The following is a 20,278-nucleotide window of genomic DNA, read 5'->3' as shown; positions in this document are numbered from 1 at the left end:
GTGTGTGTGTGTGTGTGTGTGTGTGTGTGTGTGTGTGTGTCTGTGTCCCTGAAACGAATGACTGTGAGATATCCTTTGGATCCCAATCTGGTAGAAAACAGTGCGCACAGACTCAACCCCGCCCATCGCCAAGGTGAACTTGTCTCGATAGAGGAAGGATCATCGAACAAGAACAACCACATCACACAGCCCCGAACTCGTCACATCACCTGTTTCAGGGCCGAGGAACGTGTTCAGAACCGTCTAGGAGCTGTCTTACTGCCAAAGGATGGTGCTTGTTGGTAATTAATACCAGACTGCTGAAACCCGTGCGAAAGGGTCTATCGTAGCTCGCCATATACCTTTGGGATGTGACCTCATAAGGGTACGGGAATGGTTCTGGAGATGACTGACCTCTATCGGCTCGGATCAGCGGTGAAGCCCCCTGCGAGTGGACGGTCCACCCTTAAGGAGGAACAGGACTGCTTCTGTAACACTAGAGGGCACAACACGGCGAGTGTGCAAGATAATTGTGTGTGGGGGGATCGTGAGCGTAATAGTCTTGAAGGACCACTCGCCCTTTGCGCACACGACACTGGTTTGTGCTGCTTCGATCTGACTATCATTACAACATGGATGATGCATTTTTGACTACAGATGGTACGCACCATTTCGGATGATTATGAACAAAACTATGCACAGACTAGCAGAACGAGAAAACAAAGGGGGGAACATCTACCAATGAGCACCGGGCAAAGGCTCAGCTCGACTCCAATCGACTGTCACAGGCAAATGTGAATATTCCTCCAGGGAATGACACCTTACTACCGCCCTGGCCAAGAGAGATGCGAGAGTATCCCTATCGCTTGTCAATTTCTGCACACGGCGGGAAAGTTTGTCTGACTTGATCAGATGTATTTTACACTGGTGAAGCGTCTTAGTATGATCGTTCTGCAATTGATTGTATTCCTTGAGAAGTGCCACTTCCGTTGTCATCTTCTCGATCAGAATGTCCATTCTCTCTTCATCCGAGTTGAGAAGAGCGAGTCTGACTTTGAAAATGAGCTCGGCGAGCAGTTGTTTCAGGAGATCGTTCCTCGCAACGACTTCGTCATAATCCGCATTGGAAGAAGAATTCGGAGTGGTGGACTCTATCGATGCGAGGTCAGGATGAGTACTGCGGTAGAGCTCGAAGTCGTGTCGAGTAGTGGCAAGCTCTGTGCTTGTCTGATCGAGCTGAGAGCGAAGTGCGGCGATGATGGTGTCTTTGTCCGAATCGTTACAGAGTGATGAAGGGAGAGGGGGCTTGTTGGTGATGATGGAAGTGAAGGTGGAGTCGGGAGTCTTAGTGCTGGGAGTCGATGTGTTGGTAGAGGAGTTGGCGAAGACTTCTTTGCGGCTGTTATCAGTAACGTCAGCTTCGATGCCAGGTTTTGACATCAAGTAGAGAGTTCAAGGGTGCGGAAGACAGAAGACAGGGAAGGTTGTTCGCGGCAAGAGGGCCAAAGAGTGTGGAGGGAAGGCAACGGTGGAAGCGATATGATGACGGTCGAGGTGAAGGAAACGTGGTGTGAATAAGAGGTGAAGGGGATCAGTGGAGAAACTCAAGGGTAAAGGGGAAGGAAAGGGGAAGGATGATCAACACTACAAGGGCAAGAGGTGGAGCTCACTCGTCTTCGGTACAAGTCTTCCTCTTCTTGTTCGCGCTACCTTCTCCACATTCATCTGACACGTTCTCGTCTATCTCAGACCCCTTCTCATTGTCATTGGACTGGTTCTCGTTGTTGATTGTGATGGACATGTTGGTTGAGGTTGTTGGGGTAGCTCGGGACACTACCATTGTCAATGTCAGCCCATTTGCGAGTGACACATGCAGGAGGATGTGGTGTGTACTCACTGAGTCGGTAGATTCAGACTTGACAGACTAATCTAACTTGGGTCGCTTGGTAGTATTGACGGGAGAGAAAAGAGAAAGAGAAAGAAGAAGATACGACATGGAAAGAGGACGGAAGGGGTGGGTATGACACGCAAGTCTGAGGTGCACCGACCTCCGCTTCATCTGACGTTCCCTCTCTCGAGCCTTGAAAACGAATCGACAGTGAAGAAGCAGATAGACAATTGTGATACTTGGTGAAATCGATGATTCGGGTGTACATGTTAGAAGAACGTGTGCGTAGATCAGGTGAAGACGTTTTCAGATGAATTCGCTGTGATTGACTCCAACTGCCTGGATGAGACGTCAGCGACGAACAGTATGGCAGCACGACATCAAGTTTCACGACATCCAGGGGAGTGCGGGCGAGTAACAGAAGCAACTGATCTCTCTGCTTGAGGTCATGGAGACGCAGGGGGACGTCATGACATGGCAATTCGCACGGTACTCACGCTTCGAATCGTACAGTCCTACACCTCCCACCAGTCATCTAACAAGCGTCTTCTGATCGCGGCTACAGCTTGATCTTGAGGATGCTTCTCATCATCATACACGTCCCATCCTGACGTTGATACTACCTCGCCTCTACAGATGGTCACTTCACTTCGTGTCATAAGGGATAAAAGGTGTGTCAGTCAACACATCAATCTATTGTTGTCATCAGCGTTGCAGTCGTCAACATATCCCATCAAGACACGACTCACGCATGCAGGACGATCCATCTACTTGTCTATACACTTAATTTGCACAAAAGTCTCTACTCATCGCGAACGTCTAGTTTGATATCATGACTTCAAAGTGAAGGTTCGAGTTTGAACGAGAGACGGAAAATGGTCGCGTCGAAAGTTCTCAATTGATCCCGAAAGGACGCAATTCATTCATCAAACTATCTGATTCCATCTCTCACGAGCACACCAACCGTTACTGTCCGTCCGCTACCTCTTCGAATAGGTCGATTATCTCGTTAATGTCGAGCTCTATCTCCGGAATCCCAATCTCATGCAGCACTTCCCTCCACCAAATCCACGTATGTTGATAATACAAATTGATTCTCCTCGATCGTCCCTTCTTCATCACCTCCTCGTCTAACTTCAGCGCCGCCCATACCCAAGTCCCCACCTTGACGCCCAGGATGTCATCCGACAGCTCGTCGGGACATTTCAGAGCCTTTCCCAACGATGCACAAGTCTTGTAGCTCGCGCTCAACCACGTACACACCTTCATCACGGTGGGTTGATTCTGCCAGTCGTAAGGTGATGGACCCGGATCGCAATCCCAATAGATATGAAGGGTCTTCAGCTGGTCGATGGTGTACTGCGATGGCCAGACGTCCAGGTGATCGGTTGCTTCGCAGAAGGTACGAAGGGCGAAGTGAGTGACAGGGATGGTGAGATAGGTCTTGTTAAAAGCCGCCGCGCTGATTCCGCCGGGCGAGGGAAGGGGTGGGGGGATTGGATCAGGCTCGTCGTCGTCGTCGTCTTCGCTATCACTCCAGAAATCACTGAGTGGAGTCAAGCGTCGCTCGGTCGTTGTTGCTGCAGTGGCGTCGTCTGTTGTCGAATCGGGATGAAGATCACCGTCCTCTTCGACCGCCGCAGTCTCGCTCTGGATGGTATCGGCCGGCACTTCGGGACATGGCTTCTCTTGACCTCCAGTGGTGATAGCTTCGTCATACTTCCGCTTCTTTCCTCCTTGACTGGACTCGTCGCAGTGACCATCGACCTTTGGAATCTTCTCGCTCTGTATCGCACCACCTTCCTCGATCATCTGTGGTCGTCAATTGGCCAGGGCTCATCAAGCGGTCGATTCTACTTACTTTCCCATCTACTGCAGCCCACAATTCCCTTAGATCATCATAGCGTCCTTTCCCTCCCTTCATTCGGTACGTGCGAGGTTCGGTCAAGATGATTTGGACGAATGAGTCGGTGCAGTCGTCATCGCATCCTCGACAACTCTCGAATTGTACGACTCCGACCTTCTTTCCGTCAAGTTCGATCGTCGATATTGTGGGGAAGTCTGTAACGCATTCGAGATCGTTCTCTTCGCATTACTTGCATCGGTATAGCATGATGAAGCTGTGGAGGAAATTGAGAGTGTCAGCGCAGTGTGTTCGATTGATCCCAGCCGAGGACGTCAGTCCACTCACCTTCTTGTTCCGTTCTTCTACTTCGCTTACGCCGTCGAGCTAGCTATGAATAAGCCTTTCGACAGGCAGTAGCGGTGTGTCTCTTCTTCGCAGGAGGAATATATGGAATTGGAAGCAGAAGGAAAGGTAGGTTAGGGTTGTCGGAATGTAGTTGAGAGTCGAGTGATTGTGATGCGGATACACGCTGCGAGGATGGTGGCAATGAGAGGAGGTCAACTTCATATGCTGCGTGTTAGGACACACTTTGAATTGAACAGAAGAAGATGAAGGAGAAGGGGAGGAAAGATACACTGGGCTGCAATGTGATCTCGATATATTGGAAAGGGAGATTTACTGATCTGATGGTGGAAAGGAGGGTGACTGTAGACCCCGTAATTGACGCACGGACGCACGGACGCATGGACCATGCAGGATGGTATGATCGTATAGCGCAGACAGGTTTGGCTTACGCTATTCACCATATGTTCATCGGTATGCATGCTTTTCATCCCGTTGTTACAAGTAAGTCAGATCTGTTAGCAGGACACAGAAGGCAATACCATGAGACGAGCAATCCGATTTTCCTGAATATGCAACAAAGCATTGAGAAGCTATCCCATGTTGTATTTAGCAAATGGGAGAGGGAAGGACACGAATGCGGGATGGGGGAATGACTTCTACGTCGTTGGGGCATGGCAATATGCTGCGAACGGAATCGTTGATTTCATGTAACTTATGAGCTGACGTACGAAGAGCTAGCCTGGCCCATCAATCACTTTTTCTCAACTCGTTACAACGCGTTGCTTCGGGCCTACGAGTCGGTGAGGGCGTTCATAGACAGGACCTTCCGTCGTCAAGGCGCTCGGGCTACTCCTCGGAGATGACCTTGACTGCTCGGACCTGCATCGGGGGAATGAACGGAAAGACTGCAAGGAGGTCAGTGATGTGATCAGGATTGTACAGAGATCATTGCATCATTCGATATATCTCCATGAAGATATGATCAGCGATGTTGAGAGTGGTAAGGTCAATTGTTCTGTTACCCTGTTCATGCATACTAATTAAGCATATTGTCCCCCTCGTCACCCGTAACCTGAGATCAAGAGCGCGCGGATCTTTTCCATATCCGCCGTATCACGGCGCCAACAACGCTGAGGGCTCATTGCATGGCACTATTCTGGAACATCCAGGTCATCTCCCTCCCATCTGTATTCCAGTCTTGACTCCCCCAATTATGCGCTGGTAGACCTCTGTGAAAAGCGACAGCTTTGGTGTCAGCGACGTTTCTCGGCTACCTCTGTCTGATGACTCGAAAGTCGCGAGTCGATTTCGGCTGTTTTGATCAAAACACACAGCACATGTATGCCCACCCACTCCCACCCCCGGGCCGATCTCACTCCGGTTATAAACTTGGACATTTTTCATAAGGCGTGACCACATCACATTACATCTCACTTCTCTTAGTCATCTCGTGGTCTCACCTTCCCCAAAACACCAATGCTTCACCACATATGTCTAGCGAAACGCTCACTGTGAGCCCTTTACGCGATACCGACGACAGATTTGATCGCGAGCTCGACGCAGATGAGAAAGCGCGAGATGTACTTGTAGAAGATCAAATATCGCCTCTTGCAGCGGAGAGTGATGCAGAAGTACACGAAGGGGAGAGGTCGCCGGGTACTGCAGGGTGGTTGGATCTCGTCGGGGTGAGTGGATTGTATATGGAGTAGAGATTTGAGCTGAGCAAGTGGAAAGGCCGTCTGTGTAAATGGCATTTGTTGTAAGTACACACCGTGCATTTCATAAACGGAGTAGGCTGACTGTGATATGTAGATGGAATGACGAATTCTGTGAGTCAAGTCGGTGGACTTCATACGCTTACAAGCAGTTCGGCGTGTTCCAATCTTACTACTACACCCACCAACTATCATCTTCCACACCTACCAACATCTCATGGATCGGTTCCATCCAACTATGTCTTTGTCCTTTACTCGGTTGCGTATCCGGACCACTTTTCGACGCTGGATATCTCAAACCGCTGATCGTGACGGGCGGGTCCATCTACGTCTTCGGACTGATGATGACCTCCCTTGCCAAAGTATACTGGCAGTACGTCCTCGCGCATGGGATAGCAGTGGGCGTGGGGATGGGTATCATGTTCCCTCCGACGGTGTCGACCTTGTCGCATCACTTTGGAAGGAGTAGATATCGATCTTTGGCTTACGGGTGTCAAGCAGCGGGGTCGAGTCTGGGAGGAATTGTTTTCCCAATCATGGCGAGGTCGCTTCTCCCTTCAGTGGGGTTCGCATGGACAGTGAGGATATGTAAGTGTACTCAAATCGCGACGTCGCTGATATACCTACAGTCGGCTTTATCGTTCTGCTGGTCACTATCGTTGCGTATCTCTGCTTGAGCACAGTGCATCCGCCAAGGAAGAAGATTGCGGTCCTCAGTCCGGTCGTATGTAAGTTTACCCTTGAAGTGACTCTTGCTGATTGTCAGTCCGAGACCCGGCGTATGTACTACACGTCGCAGGAGCAGGCTGTGCCTCCATGGCAATCTACAGTCCTCTATCCTTCGCGGTGACCTACGGCACAGCAAGAGGCTTCTCCACATCCCTGGCGAACTATTCCTTGGCCGTGATCAACGGGTGTTCGGTTGTTGGGCGTATTGCCCCGCTACTCGCCGCTCAGGTGGTCGGTCCCATCAACGTCCACGCGTCGTTCGCGGTCATCTCGGCGGTCATGTTATTTGTCTGGACGAAAGCGGAGAGTGTACCGGGTATCATGGTCTTTGACGCGCTGTATGGTGTCTCGAGTGGTGAGTGAACAGGTCAAAACTTTGCTGATGACCAGGTGCATACGCTGCAGCCTTCAACGCCGCCGCCGCTTCGTTCGCCCCGTACCCAGATCAAGTAGGGTAAGTCGCACTGCTCACGTACCCCGCTGACATCAGACTCTACATCGGCATGGCGTTCTTCGTCACATCGTTCTTCTGGTTAGCAGGTCCACCCATCACTGCGGCTCTAATAAAGGGGAACGACTATCTCTACGCGTCGCTTTTCTGTGGAGGGGTGGTCATGCTCGGAGGCATCTTCCTCTTCTCAAGCAGGTATCTAAGAGTTAGAAAGGTCGGCACGCCATGGGTATAACCACAACTTATATTGTAGCATCTACAACATTATCAATACAATGCATTAATATACACATGATCTAAAAGACCTTCCGTAGTTGCTCCAGGAATGCAAATGTCAACATCGTTGATGGCATCATACGATACCAGGCCGGTAGCCATCCTCTGAACAAGACCGACACTCCCTCCGCGCGCAGAGATCGCTTGACAATATCTATACTGCTCTGTTCGGGTCAGCTACCATATCTCACAATGTCACTTACCACTCCTTCCAACGTCGACGACTGTATTCGCGACTTCATGACGTCCACCGGCGCACACAGCGTTACAGAGATGGTACCACCTATTGCCGAGGTGAGAAGGTGGAGGGGGATGCCATCGTCAATATAGCCTGTGCGTAGCAGACGCGCCTTGACCACGTCGTAGCTGTCTATACGTCAGTGATAATCTAAGCAACGAGGCGACAGGCGACTCACCAAGGTAGTTGACTCGCATTCAAGATGACGTTCCTCAAACAAGTCGCACCGAACCCTCTGAACACTTTCGATAATCCTTCATCCCTTGCTATTCTGTATATCCCATGCAGAGCAGAAGGATAGTTGAGCCGTTGTTCTGGAGATTTGATACCGTCCGCAGACATTCGTACCATCACCAGGTCTGTTCTAGCATCAGCAAAGTAGTACATCGTCAAGAGCCGGAAGTGACTCACCACCTGGTGCACCCACAGCTCCAGCGACCAACCCCGCTATCGCACCATTCTTCACCAACTTCCACCGTGAATTCTTCTCAGCATTCTTTGATCTCCCATCTATCTCTTTGAGCTTCGCATAGACGCCAAACCTAGCTGTTCCATATGTCGCTTGACGTAACAGACTCCCTGATAAGCCGTGCCATAAACCGAAGAAACCGCTCGATCGTACAGTCTGACGAGCCGTTGCAGTCATCCCCAATCGGACGATCTGCGTTTGTGATCGGATCTTGGTCTGGTCGATGGGATGTGTGATACATACAGACATCATTGCGGCGGCTCCTACGCAACCAAGCAAGCAAGACATCAGCATATACATTTCACAAAGCAGATACACGACGAAAACAACGCTTAACGCACCACCCAACCACACGGGATGTTCTCGCATCGCAATGGCCGCATCGTGCTTGATAGCGTCCACCGACACGATGTCATTGCGCATTGAATTGGGCCAGTCTAAGCTGCAGATGCTGGTTGTGTAGAGTGTATCATGCAATGAATGAACAATACACGATAAAGTTATACCAACTTTTTTTCTTTGGTGGTGATGTCAAGATCTCCCTCCCTCCCTTCGCTGTATAAGACGGACATAACGAAATGATCCCGGTTATTGATCGCTTATAGTTGACGACTCCCATCTTCCTGCCGCTAGCTTCTACCTCTGCGCTCCGCTGCATGTCGTTATCAAGCACGCAATTGATTATGCACTAAGCACACTAGCATCAAGATCCGAGCATGAACCTCGTCGAAGAAGCGGGATGGCTCATATAAAACACACAATATGTAGTAGAGTACCGACACCCATCGCTTCTGATCTATCACACTCAGTATCAAAATGCCCGTCGCCGTTCAATCTACACCCGCGCACATCGCTACCAAACTCACAGGTCTCACATCCGGACAACATGAGCCTATACCCGAGCTTGTCCAACCGTACTCTGCTTTCCCGACAGAGATAACAGGAAGAACGGTGTGGAAGCGGGAAGATTTCGTGCAGAACCCGGATCTGTGGAAGAGAGTATGGAGTCAAGATCAGATCAAAGAGCTCGAAGAGGCGTATGAGAGGTTTGAGAAGACTGGCCTGGGTCTACCAGATATCACCAGAGTGAGTGCGGACGATGCATGGTCTCTATGTATAGGCTAGCGCTGACCCGTCGTAGGATACTTTCCCCCTCTCCCCCTCTGTCAATGCATTTCTGCAAGAGATCCGCGACCACATCATCAACGGACCGGGCTTCATCCTTATCCAAGGTCTTCCAGTTACTGAATGGCCTATACGAAAGAGCGCAGCAATCTACCTCGCCATAGGAACGGTCTTAGGTGTCACTCTCAGTCAAAACAGGAAGGGGCATGTCTTGGGTCATGTCAAGGTGAGCACTGCGGGCGATTGGATGTATACGTCTGTTCTGACGCCTCCGTTGCTAGGACCTCGGAAACGACCCCACGCAAATTGACAAAGTCAGAATATACAGTACCGCCGCTCGTCAGTTCTTCCACACCGATTCATCCGATATTGTCGGTCTGCTCTGTCTGGCCAAAGCAAAAGAAGGAGGAGAGAGCGATGTCGTCTCGGCACATCACCTTTGGAATACCTTGCAGAGGAAAAGACCAGACGTGGCGGAGCTGTTGGCAAAGCCCGATTGGTATTTCGATCGTAAAGGGGAGACGTCGGAAGGTCAGAACGACTGGATAAAGAAGGCCGTGAGTGGGTCTTGTTTAACGCAAGCGATCAAGCTCACACGATGGTAGATCTTCTATCATCACGATGGGAGATTGATCTCCCACTTTGATCCGTACTACGTCAAGTCAAGTGAGTCTTCACTTCTCTCCTGCCGTGATGTGATCCACTAACACGTGCGGAAACCAGTCACACGTCACGTCGAAGCGGGCCACATACCTGGTCATTCCCCCGCTCAACTCGAAGCGATCCAAGTGTTGGAAGACACCGCGCAACGTCTTGCTCTGCACATGATCTTAGCTGTTGGCGATATCCAATTTGTCGCGGATAGTGAGTGCTCGTAAGCGTGTGCAATGCTGATAAGACGTAGCTCATGTCCTACACGCTCGTACGGCTTATGTCGATTATCCTCCTCCTGCGCCTCGACGTCATCTGCTTCGATTATGGCTGTCTACGCCGACGGCAGAGGGTGGATGGAAGAGGCCTTATGCCGACAGCGATTACTACAAGCGTGGTGGGATCCAGGTGAGCTACGTGACTGTGACCACCAACGTCCTGCTGACATAGCACAGGTCAACCAACAGCACGAGACATGTCCTCTCGATGCGGAGTAGACAAGATGCAGAGATCGGACGTGAACATATGTGTTAGACAATAGTGTGCACTAGGTTGCACATGATAATTTGGGACTGCTTGACGTGGCAAACAATACTCTGCATCTGTTTTATCTTCTGCCTACTCGGGTGAGCTGTAGACAACCCTACCACGGGTAAATACCATCCTTGTCGAGAAACTTGCCCTCGTCCGCGTCTCTCTCTCCAGCCACAACCTTGGCGAAGAACTCTCCCGGGATGTCTGGGCCGATCGCACCGAACGAAGCCATGATCTTTGGGTCGCCACCCCCAAGCTCTGTTGCCACCCATCCAGGTTCTATGATGTGTACTTTGATCGGATCGTTCTTGAGAATCCTATACCATTCCCTCGCCATCATGTTCTCGGCTGACTTGGTGATTCGATAAGTTGTATTGTTGTATGGATCGGTCTTTGGCCATCCTGCCGCTGGAGCTTGGTTGGGGGGGTAGTTTGGGTTCTCATGTTCCTGCAAAGACGCCAGTCCGGTTGAAACGAAGATCAAACGAGGGGAGGAGGACTTGAAAAGCAATGGGATGAATGCTTCGGTGATGAAGTGGGTTGAGACGACGTTGGTGTCGTAGGATTCGAAGAAAGCATCGCGTTTGGAAGTCTTCCCAGCAGTGACGTTGAAGTCTTGGTGAATGCCTAGTGGGCCACGCCACGTTAGCACGATTGTTGTATGAACAAAATGATGTCCAGGATGGTAGTTTGTCACTCACCCGCATTGTTGAGTAACGCGTCCACTCTACCATACTTCTCTTCCACTTCCTTGCGCAACGCCGCGACGCTCTCTGCTTTGGTGATGTCCAACGTCACTGGCACAATCACGCTCCCATTCTCCAAGCCCTTCTTGACGGAGTCGATCTCGCTGAGGGTTTTGATAGCTGCTTGCGCACGGTCAAGCGAACGAGAGGTGAGAATGACAGTGTAGGGTTTCGACGATGAGATGAGGAATTTGGCGGTGTGATAGCCGATACCTTTGTTGGCACCGGTGATGATGACGACGGGGTTGGTTGACATCACCTGTGCGTGTGAATATCAATGGATGTCACTTAGCGAGTGGTTGTTGCTCGATGATGCGAAGCGAGACAGGCGGATACCCCGCAAGAGACATGATTAGATTATTATATAGACGTGATCGGCGATCACATTACGTGAACATGATGACCAGAACGGTATTTATGATTATTCGTGCTGATATCAGCATGTTGGATCTGCAGATCTCTCCGTCCTTTGTGCATCAACACACAGGGTCATCTATTGACACTAGCAACCTGAGCTTATTCAGCGCTCCTGTGCCACCCTTGCGGGGAAAGAAGAAGGGAATGTTCATCCCCGTACAAGCATCGGGGGTGGGGCAGTACCCATTACCCTTCAGATGCGACCTCGGTGCCGATTCATCATCTGACTTCCATGAGAGCCATCAGTCTGAAAACGGGACCATGGTAGGTATGATGTGTCAGCAGTGTATTGTAATCGTTTATCAGTGCTTGTAAGCTTGCCAAGCTATCTTACGCATACTTAGGTCACCACTCGGGCGCCAGAGCCTCGGCGATTCTGATGCTGCATCCATGACTCTCATCGATCATTATAGTCCAAGCGGAAATGTCCATTCATCATTGATTCCTTATTATTATTGTCTACACATCTACAACGCGAGCATCACATAGGCCCATCCACAACCAATCACTCCCAAACTGCGTGTCCACATGGATAATCTTGCACCCGCAGAGGACGAAGCGGCTCCAATCACAGCCGCACCGCTCTGCGACGGGGCAACCGATGAGCTTGCTGAGAAAGATCCGGTTGGAACGGCACATATCGATTGTACTTGACTCATAGCCGTCGCCATACATCGTGATAAGGCGGATGATGAGGCGGAAGCGGTACACAGTCGTGCGGATTCAGAGCTGGATGAAGCAGCGGATTGAGAAGCGTTCAGAGTGGTACTGGCGGTAGTGGTAGTGGGAGCTTCGGAAGAGAACGCAGTAGGTGTAACTCCCATCGATGAGGGGACTGAAGAGTCTACAGAGGAGGTATTGTCAGTACTGGTTATGATAGTACGAAGAGAACTGACTCACATTCACAAGTGCCGACGGTAACTGTTCGCTCGGCGAGAGTAACGGTCACGGCTGGGACAGTCACGTATACCGTAGTTTGGGATGATCCACCTCCTCCACCACCACCACCACCTCCACCACCACCCCCACCTCCGCCTCCGCCTCCTCCGTTTCCGGGTGCAGTAGCAGTAATTGTCTGCTGAGCAGAAGCCGTTCCCCCTCCGTCACCACCTCCTTGGCCTTGTCCAGGCGCAGTCGTTTGCATCGCAGCGGACACGGTAGTCGTCACAGGAACTTGCGTCACGATGGTCTCGCCACCAGTGATGATGGTACTGAGTACCGTGGATGTCTCGACGGACACTCCACCGGTTTGTGTTATGGTTTGTACAACCGTCTCGGTGACGGGGACGAGCATTGTAGTAACGACTGAGTATAGGAGTCAGTATTGAAGGTCAGACACATTGGCATAGTACTCACAAGCACCCCCTGATAGGGTCGTAGTGACGGCTCGCTCTGTTGTAAGAGTCTCAGTGATGGTGGAAACGACTGTGGAACCGGCTTGTGTCTCGGTCGTAGTAACGACGTTGGTCACGGGGACGACAGATGTGATCACGGCTTGAAATGAAGCATGCTGTCAGCTATAGAAGTCGAGAGAGCTATGGCGAAATACTCACTCGTTGTTCCGCCTTCTGTCAAGGTGAATGTAGTCGTTTGAGAATCCACAACAGTCAAGGTATCGACAACTGTCTGCCCTGGTAAGGTGATGGTTGTTGGTCTGACTACCTCTTCGGTCTCGGTGAGAGTGACGATGGTCGCTTCGCCCGCTTGTGTTACGGTAGAGGTCACAACAGCGAGTGTAGGTCCTACCACAGTAGTCGTAACGACGCCGGGAGCAAGAGTGACCGTTTGCGTGACGACATCAGTGACGACGGTGGTCACTCCCGACTCTACGATGGTCGTGGGTACGGATACAATGGAAGTGACGACGGCACCGGGAGCGGTGATGGTTTGGACAGAACCCGCCTGAGTGACAACAGAGGTGGTGATGGCGCCGGGGGCGGTGGTCACTTGTGTGACAGTGCTAGCGGGTAAAGTCGATACGATGGTAGTAGGAACCCCGGCCACAGTCGTCGCAATGGTTGTTACCACACCAGGAAGAGTAGTGGTGATCGTTGCGACTTCTCCAGGCTGGGTGATGGTTAAAGTAGTGACTGCTCCGGGTACCGTGGTGACGACACCAGGTGCTGTGGTCACGACTCCCGCAGCAGTAGTGGTTGCAGTCACGGTGACGCCTGGGAGGGTAGATACCACGGTAGTGGGTGTACCTGCGATAGTCGTAGCGATGGTCGTCACACTTCCGGGCAAGGTGGAAGTGACCGTAACAGGTGCTCCGGCTATGAGTGGAATGTGCGGTCAGCGGGAGTCCCACTGAAGTGAGACGGGCCGAAAAAAAACTTACTGGCAGTCTGTGTTACGGTGACCGTGTTGGATCCACAACCCTGGTTATCCTGAGGCTGCATGATGTTGGTGTCCTGAATAGCTACCCCGGTCTGAGAGAAGATTCTTCCATTCACGGTGGAACCGGTGGTGAGAGTGACCTGTGTCGCTGCGAGCGCGATACCCTGGAAGGAAGCGCCGACTGCACCGGATCCTACTGTGAAGGTTCCAGCGACTTGCCAGAACACTTGAGACGGTCGTACGCCTCCAACGAGGACGATACCGGTGTTGGCAGCTTGGGCGTAGGTTCCGCTGCACACAAAGTTGAGGTTAGTGACATGTCAATGAAAGTGTTATGCGCGACTCACGGAATCTGGAAGACGAAGACGTCGTCGCATCCACCTTCCAAAATGACATCTTGCGAAACTGTGACGCCCGTTGTGAACGTGTGCACACCAGGTAACAACCTGAGACCACCAATCTCCCCTGCGCCTTCATTGGTGAAATCGCTCGCTCGTCCGGCAGCACTGTTGTAAGCTGTGACCATGTCGTTGACAGCGGTCGTTAAGGCACCGGGAGTTGGAGAAGCGTAATCGGCTGCTCTGATTTGACCAGATACCTGAGATGATGTGGCTGTGGCGCGAAAACATGAAAGTCAGCGCCACGAACCGTTGTCCGTCTCCGCTGAACTCACAGAACTGTCCACTTCCATCGAGAACGAGACCGAATCCTGTTATACCCGCTGAACTGGCAGGACTCAGTCCTACATTTCCGACGATATAAGAGCTGGGGACGTTTGTAATGGCGGATTCGGCGAGGACCGCATAGTCGATGGCTGTGCCGAGGTTTACCGTTGTGGTGATCGCGAGAGCGGAGGACTGCACGAAAGGTCATTAGCAAGGCAGATCCACCATGCTCTCTATGGGCTTCGCTCACGAAAGAGAGGACAGCTACGAGCAACTGTTTTAAAAAATGGTCAGCGGACGATACACTTGGCTGAGGACGGTCTTGACTCACTCCGGTCAGCGAAGACGATCTGTTGGACACCATCTTGATTTGCTGTGTATACGTACAGTCGGCGCGATTCAGTCAGTTAGTTAATTATTGTCAGTCAAGAGGAATACATCTCTTCCGATCCTTGCATACTCATTACTATATACCTTTCTACACTGTATCGCCGCCGTATCGTACAACACACACACTCTTTCCCTCTCTGACATGATAAAAAAAAGAGTGTTGTTTATCTCTCCATGCGCTCTGAATCGGCATCTTGCTCACGTTTTCCCTGTATAACAGAACCATGAGTAACAATCGAGATATCAACTTCTGATGTACCTCGATGCAACGATGCCGGACAGATGGCTCGTATTTCGTCGTCAGTCCTCGTGAATGTCTTCTAGAAGAGATAATATCAGATAAAACAACCCAATAACATCATACTGTTTTCAGGCACAACCGATCGGTCGGAAATTCCAGTTACGTTGTTTGAGATGCGATAACCTTAAATAACCTGTTTTCCGGAGGCGTTTCCTTGGTCAGAGCAGGGAAAGGTCGTGAAATGCGATCTCGGGGTATGTAAATAGCCTTTGGACGTCAACAACGCCGGATCAAGCGAAACAACGTGTTTTATCAACAGCAAAACACAGCGCTTCAATGCATAGCGCCATGTCAAGCATCCGATCTGGCAAGTCTATCATCACATGGCGTCATCATCATCAGCCAGCTGATCATCATCATCATCACTTGTAAAGACAAACACCGTCGAAAGGAGACCAAGATAACTCATATCGAAGCCCAACCATGAACTTGTTGCCACTCTGAAACCCGTTCAAACCCCACACGCGCGAGTCACTTTTTTCTCAAAAAAGAATCCGCCACAAACCGCCACAACCTCACTGAAACCCTTCCAACTCGCTTATTTTCCCTTCTTTTCGCTCCCTTCTTGTCCCAAAAAGTTGCCAATCGTCCCCCGCATGCATGAGGTTCGCCAAAAGTCAAAAAGATTCTCCATCAGGGAGTTGAACCCTGGTCTACCGCGCGCTGTCGGGTCATGCTTTGGACATGAACTGACTGAGAAGCGGTTATACTAACCGTTATACTAATGAAGATTCGATATTTGAGGTGAGTTTACGCATTATATAAAGTGAAACGCCCCACCGGTCCTGTCTCTTAGATGATCATGGCCCTTCAATATACCCGTTCTTAAATACAAACTTATGTGCATATGCACGATAAATGTCCAGATCTAGACTGATACTCGGTAGATGAAAGAGAAGAATGCCACAAGTGCCACGAGTGCCACAAATCGTGCCACACTCATTCATCATCAGTTCCCGGCGCTTACCTATCACTAGGCGTAGGCTCATGTTGTTGTTTTCACTCGTCTACTGCTGACTTTCTCTACATACCTTGGTTGATCTCGACCGTCATTAGAAGGCGATCTGGTACGTTACAATCCTGCGAACGGGGTAGTGTCCAGTGATTGATTGGGTACGTTCAACAAGCCAGAGTCAGCGTTATCCTCTACACACAGCTAGCCGCCCAGCCCCACGGACTACATCCTCACCTTCTCACCACGCATCGCTCAAGATCGAGCTATCATGTCCCCTCCGATCCCTATCTCTCCCTCTCCGTCAACAGTCTCCCCTTCCATTTCTATCCGTCCCCATCTGAACTTCCAAACGTCACAATCATCGTCTTACGCCGGACCTGGCCCATCTACCGAATCCCATCGTCATGACTCCCTCTCGCTCTCACCTGGTAGGAAACGACGCAAGGTGACGCGTAGCAAGTTGGGATGCCTGACATGTAGAAGAAGGAGAAAGTTGTGTGATATGACAAAGCCGGAATGTGGGGCGTGTGTGCGGCTGAAGATGGTGAGTGGGCTTTCTTCTTGAGTATCGTATGGACGGCTACTCGTTCTGGCCGGCAATGCCGTGTCTGGACATGGATGTGCGAGTGTTGCAGCTTGTGCTGATAAATAATGTTGCACAGGAATGTACATGGCCCGATGAAGAAGCTACACGCCAACCCCGACGTCGATCACAACCAGCGGTCGGTCTGCCATCGCATCCACCGAATCGCACGTCCACCCCAAACACCACTACACTTGCTCCACTGCAACCTTCATCCACACTGATCCCGCGCAGTACATCGCACCAACACGAACGACTCGCTGCAAGAGATGCGCATACACCGGTCAGTGGGACGATGGAGGATTTCGTAGGGATCTTCGGTGAGATCGGAGGGGATGTGAATGGAAATACGACGATGCCGTATGATACCCCTTCGCAAGATATGGGATTGATGGATTGGCTGGCTGGTGGTGGAAGTCTGGACGAGGTGAGTGCTTGGTGTCCATAGCTCGGACAAATCTTGATGCTTATTTACTGCAGGCAACGCTGCAACTGTGGGCGGCGGACTGTCTTGCAGTACCTACGACACAAACCTTCAACGCTTTCGATTCTCTCAATAGCGTACTACTCCAGCCCACTCCTCCTTCAGACCCCAATGGCAACACCAACGGTCAGGTTGACCACCCACTTACCCTCGCCTCGATCGAGGAGGCCCGTTCATCATCGCGTAACGGTTCACGCTCTCGACGAGCTTCCCGCTCACCACCCTCTCGCAACGATACCCCCACAGGCAGTTCACAAACGGCTTTACTCAACTACTTCCACGAATCACTCTCCCGTCTCGTCTCATGTACGGGTGATGCCGCCCCTAGTGCTTTTGAATCTTTCACCAAACTAGCGAATATGACAGTCGGTCGAGGTCCGGCCGGTCAAGGTTTGCATCTCAGTATCCTTGCTTGGACAGCAAGACATATGGTCAATAGAGGATTGATGAAGTATGAAGCGGTCAGTGAGAAGTTCAGTTCTCAAGCGACAAATCTCGTCAACGAGAGAATGGTTGCGTTGTTCGATGGTGCGACGGGAGCAGAGACAGGTGTACAAGCACAAGCCGAGGAGAATCAGGATAAAGATACGGAGAAAATGACACTCCTAGCTGCGTCGTTGATGCTCATGCAGTTCAAGGTGGGTCTTGCGATGACATGATTCGAGTGGCGCTGACGTCTCGTAGATATGCCGCGGAGATGTATGGGGTTTCGGAACCATCGTGCAGCATCTCACCCGTCTGGTCCCGTTCGTCTTTCGCGAAGGGCAGACGTCGCAGCCAGACTCGATGCACTACCAGTTGTAAGTGTGGTGGAGTTCGACTCGAGACGCACTGCTGACATTTGCTGGCAGCTTTGAGAATATTCTGTACCACGACGTGCTGGTGGGTGAACTCGACTGACGCAAAAAATGGACCACGCTAACTTTCACACCGCACAGGGCTCATTCATCCTCAACGGACAACCGATGGTACCCAACTCCATCGCAAGTCATCATAGCAGCACAGCCCTTGAGACTCTTCATACCCTCACCGGCGTATCTCTCCCTCTATTTTCCACGATGCATCGCGTTGCAGCGCTGGTGAGACAACGACGATCGAGAAGAGGAAAAGGGTGGAGCGATGAGGATTTGTTGGACGTGGTGCAGCCGGCCTTAGACTTGGAAGCGGCACTGACGGAGGAGAAGAAGAGGCTAGATCATCTCGTGTCGAGTGAGTGTGACTTGGGCGACGACATTTTGCTTTACTGAACTCTGTGCTAGCCAAACCACACATTGCCTCTCATCGATACCTCCACGAGGCGTTCAGAACCGCAAGTCTCCTTCAGATCCGCTATCAAGTCCTCGGCGAACCCGCATGCTCCCTCAATATCCGCCTTCTCGTACGCCAAGCGCTCTCCTTGCTCGAAGCGATGTGTGATCAGAACCTTCCTGGATTCTGCTCAGCTCACTGGGTCCTTTTCCTCGCTGCGCTGTGTAGTGTGGAAGGGGGTCAGGCGGAAGGCGAATTGGATGACAGAGATCGTATCGATAGGATATACGATGATTTCATGTGAGTTCACTCAAACAGTGCTTCAGTTGAGCCAGTGTGTGTTGACAAGCGCGTATCTGTGTACTTTAGGGCGGACTTTGGGTTTCTCAACGTGGAGAGATCGAGGAAGATTGTTCAAGAAGTATGGACGAGAAACTCGGGTGGTCAGGTGTTTGTAGATTGGCTGGATATACTAGAGGAGTATGATTGGGAGATCTTTATCGTCTAGCGCAGTGGGTAGGGTACGAAAGTCAAGCGGTGCATACGTTTCATATATGAAGGTGCCATGTCATCTTCGATGTGCCCCGTTGCATTCCTCCTCGACGAGATCGAACTGTGTATCAACGTCAGCCGGTATTCGTTTTATCGTTGCGTGAACTCACAAAGGGAAGTGCTTCGAATCGCCCAGCCTCCTCGGATCCTGTCTCTTTCCATCTGCGCGATATATGTCAGCTCAGCTCTGATCCGATCTGGCGGGCAGATATCCACTCACGAGAACTTGGCGACCTCCGAAGTCAAGCTGATAGGTTTGGAGCCAGTCATCGCTGCTGCCGCCTCGGCCGTCAAGACGCATTTGCACTCGTTCTCGAGGCTGCGAGGTAGGCATGAAGATGAGCATGTATTCCTTGTCAGTGAGTAATGGTAAACTCCTGAGACCAAGTTTTGCCCCGCGTCCACTCACAGCATGAACCATGCCACAGCACTTTCGATACATCCTCCAACAGTCAACAACCCATGGTTCTGCATTATCAAGGCCTTCATCCCTCCTAAAGCACCGACGATCTCTCCCGACTCTTTTCCACTCAACACTACCCCACCATGATTCGCATAAAGCGCTACATCGTCGTAGAATACCGCAGAATCTTGCGTGTAAAAAGGTAGATTTCGACCTAAGGTGGAGAACGCTTTGCCGGATGGGGAATGGGCATGTACGACTGAGTCGACATCAGGTCGAGCGGCGTGGATCGCAGAATGGATAACGAATGCGGCGGCGTTATAACGCTGTAAGTGGGGTAGACCGCCAGAGACTATACGACCTGCATGGTCGATCAAGAGGAGGTGGGACGCCGTCATTCGAGAAAAGTGGAGACCGTATGGGTTTACCTAGAGGGGGAGGAACACCATTAGCACCATTATGAAGTGAAAGGCCATAAAAGGTCGCAATAAAAAGATCAGATGGGTTCGACCAGTCTGGTATCACCGCACTCACCCAAAAACAGTCTCTGTCGACCGGGTCTCTACTTGTAAGGTGTCCTGATGCGCCTTCGCCTGAGAGCGCATAAGATAGATTAGCACGACCAGTTCATTCCACGTTCATGGTGATCAATCACTTACACAGACCCTCCCTTGCGATCACTCGATACGCCAACGCCAGCCTCTCTTTGATGTATTCCCGCTCTTCATACTTGTCCTCAAACGTAGGTGCAGGAGGGCCAAAGTCGAATGAGAGTGTCTCATTCTTTGTTGGGATATCGGAAGGGGTCGCAATTGTCGATGTTGCTGTGACCATATTGAGTAGTGATTGAGTTGATTCTGCTCGCTGATGTCGGCTGGGGTATGATTTAGAGCGAAGTTTAGTGACGACTGTAGGATTGGAGGTGTGAGAAGTATAGATATCGCAGACAAA

At 51.0% G+C, this 20,278-nt stretch overlaps 9 protein-coding genes across 9 annotated transcripts; 3 read left to right on the top strand and 6 right to left on the bottom strand.

Annotated features, from left to right (window-relative positions):
* Positions 1-714: 714 nt before the first annotated feature.
* CI109_102021 (uncharacterized protein) lies at positions 715-1,780 on the bottom strand (the record flags this gene model as incomplete). The annotated part of the gene is made up of 2 exons (XM_032007663.1): positions 715-1,378; positions 1,650-1,780. The coding sequence occupies 2 exons, from the start codon at positions 1,778-1,780 to the stop codon at positions 715-717; spliced, it is 795 nt and encodes a 264-aa protein (XP_031858009.1).
* Positions 1,781-2,833: 1,053 nt separating this feature from the next.
* CI109_102020 (uncharacterized protein) lies at positions 2,834-3,679 on the bottom strand (the record flags this gene model as incomplete). Its single annotated transcript, XM_032007664.1, has 1 exon — positions 2,834-3,679. One exon carries the CDS (start codon positions 3,677-3,679, stop codon positions 2,834-2,836), a length of 846 nt encoding a protein of 281 aa, XP_031858010.1.
* A 1,869-nt stretch (positions 3,680-5,548) lies between these two features.
* On the top strand, positions 5,549-7,188 carry CI109_102019 (uncharacterized protein; the record flags this gene model as incomplete). The annotated part of the gene is made up of 5 exons (XM_065967064.1): positions 5,549-5,743; positions 5,926-6,361; positions 6,540-6,857; positions 6,908-6,938; positions 6,993-7,188. The coding sequence occupies 5 exons, from the start codon at positions 5,549-5,551 to the stop codon at positions 7,186-7,188; spliced, it is 1,176 nt and encodes a 391-aa protein (XP_065823136.1).
* Positions 7,189-7,249: 61 nt separating this feature from the next.
* CI109_102018 (uncharacterized protein) lies at positions 7,250-8,359 on the bottom strand (the record flags this gene model as incomplete). The annotated part of the gene is made up of 5 exons (XM_065967063.1): positions 7,250-7,383; positions 7,429-7,595; positions 7,646-7,826; positions 7,879-8,199; positions 8,278-8,359. The coding sequence occupies 5 exons, from the start codon at positions 8,357-8,359 to the stop codon at positions 7,250-7,252; spliced, it is 885 nt and encodes a 294-aa protein (XP_065823135.1).
* A 393-nt stretch (positions 8,360-8,752) lies between these two features.
* CI109_102017 (uncharacterized protein) lies at positions 8,753-10,209 on the top strand (the record flags this gene model as incomplete). The annotated part of the gene is made up of 7 exons (XM_065967062.1): positions 8,753-9,022; positions 9,078-9,287; positions 9,343-9,618; positions 9,667-9,727; positions 9,785-9,925; positions 10,062-10,120; positions 10,168-10,209. 7 exons carry the CDS (start codon positions 8,753-8,755, stop codon positions 10,207-10,209), a joined length of 1,059 nt encoding a protein of 352 aa, XP_065823134.1.
* Positions 10,210-10,355: 146 nt separating this feature from the next.
* Positions 10,356-11,248, bottom strand: CI109_102016 (uncharacterized protein; the record flags this gene model as incomplete). Its single annotated transcript, XM_032007668.1, has 2 exons — positions 10,356-10,873; positions 10,948-11,248. 2 exons carry the CDS (start codon positions 11,246-11,248, stop codon positions 10,356-10,358), a joined length of 819 nt encoding a protein of 272 aa, XP_031858014.1.
* Positions 11,249-11,876: 628 nt separating this feature from the next.
* On the bottom strand, positions 11,877-14,775 carry CI109_102015 (uncharacterized protein; the record flags this gene model as incomplete). The annotated part of the gene is made up of 9 exons (XM_032007669.1): positions 11,877-12,253; positions 12,310-12,714; positions 12,766-12,903; positions 12,963-13,682; positions 13,748-14,037; positions 14,094-14,358; positions 14,420-14,603; positions 14,662-14,685; positions 14,743-14,775. 9 exons carry the CDS (start codon positions 14,773-14,775, stop codon positions 11,877-11,879), a joined length of 2,436 nt encoding a protein of 811 aa, XP_031858015.1.
* A 1,550-nt stretch (positions 14,776-16,325) lies between these two features.
* CI109_102014 (uncharacterized protein) lies at positions 16,326-18,880 on the top strand (the record flags this gene model as incomplete). Its single annotated transcript, XM_032007670.1, has 8 exons — positions 16,326-16,601; positions 16,720-17,067; positions 17,121-17,762; positions 17,809-17,924; positions 17,976-18,006; positions 18,063-18,333; positions 18,384-18,672; positions 18,742-18,880. The coding sequence occupies 8 exons, from the start codon at positions 16,326-16,328 to the stop codon at positions 18,878-18,880; spliced, it is 2,112 nt and encodes a 703-aa protein (XP_031858016.1).
* A 60-nt stretch (positions 18,881-18,940) lies between these two features.
* Positions 18,941-20,161, bottom strand: CI109_102013 (uncharacterized protein; the record flags this gene model as incomplete). The annotated part of the gene is made up of 6 exons (XM_032007671.1): positions 18,941-18,985; positions 19,035-19,086; positions 19,145-19,243; positions 19,334-19,755; positions 19,862-19,920; positions 19,987-20,161. 6 exons carry the CDS (start codon positions 20,159-20,161, stop codon positions 18,941-18,943), a joined length of 852 nt encoding a protein of 283 aa, XP_031858017.1.
* Between the last annotated feature and the right edge of the window lie 117 nt (positions 20,162-20,278).

Source organism: Kwoniella shandongensis, chromosome 3 (genome assembly GCF_008629635.2).
Source record: "Kwoniella shandongensis chromosome 3, complete sequence".
NCBI lineage: Eukaryota > Fungi > Basidiomycota > Tremellomycetes > Tremellales > Cryptococcaceae > Kwoniella > Kwoniella shandongensis.
This window is presented reverse-complemented; position numbering and strand designations above follow the sequence as displayed.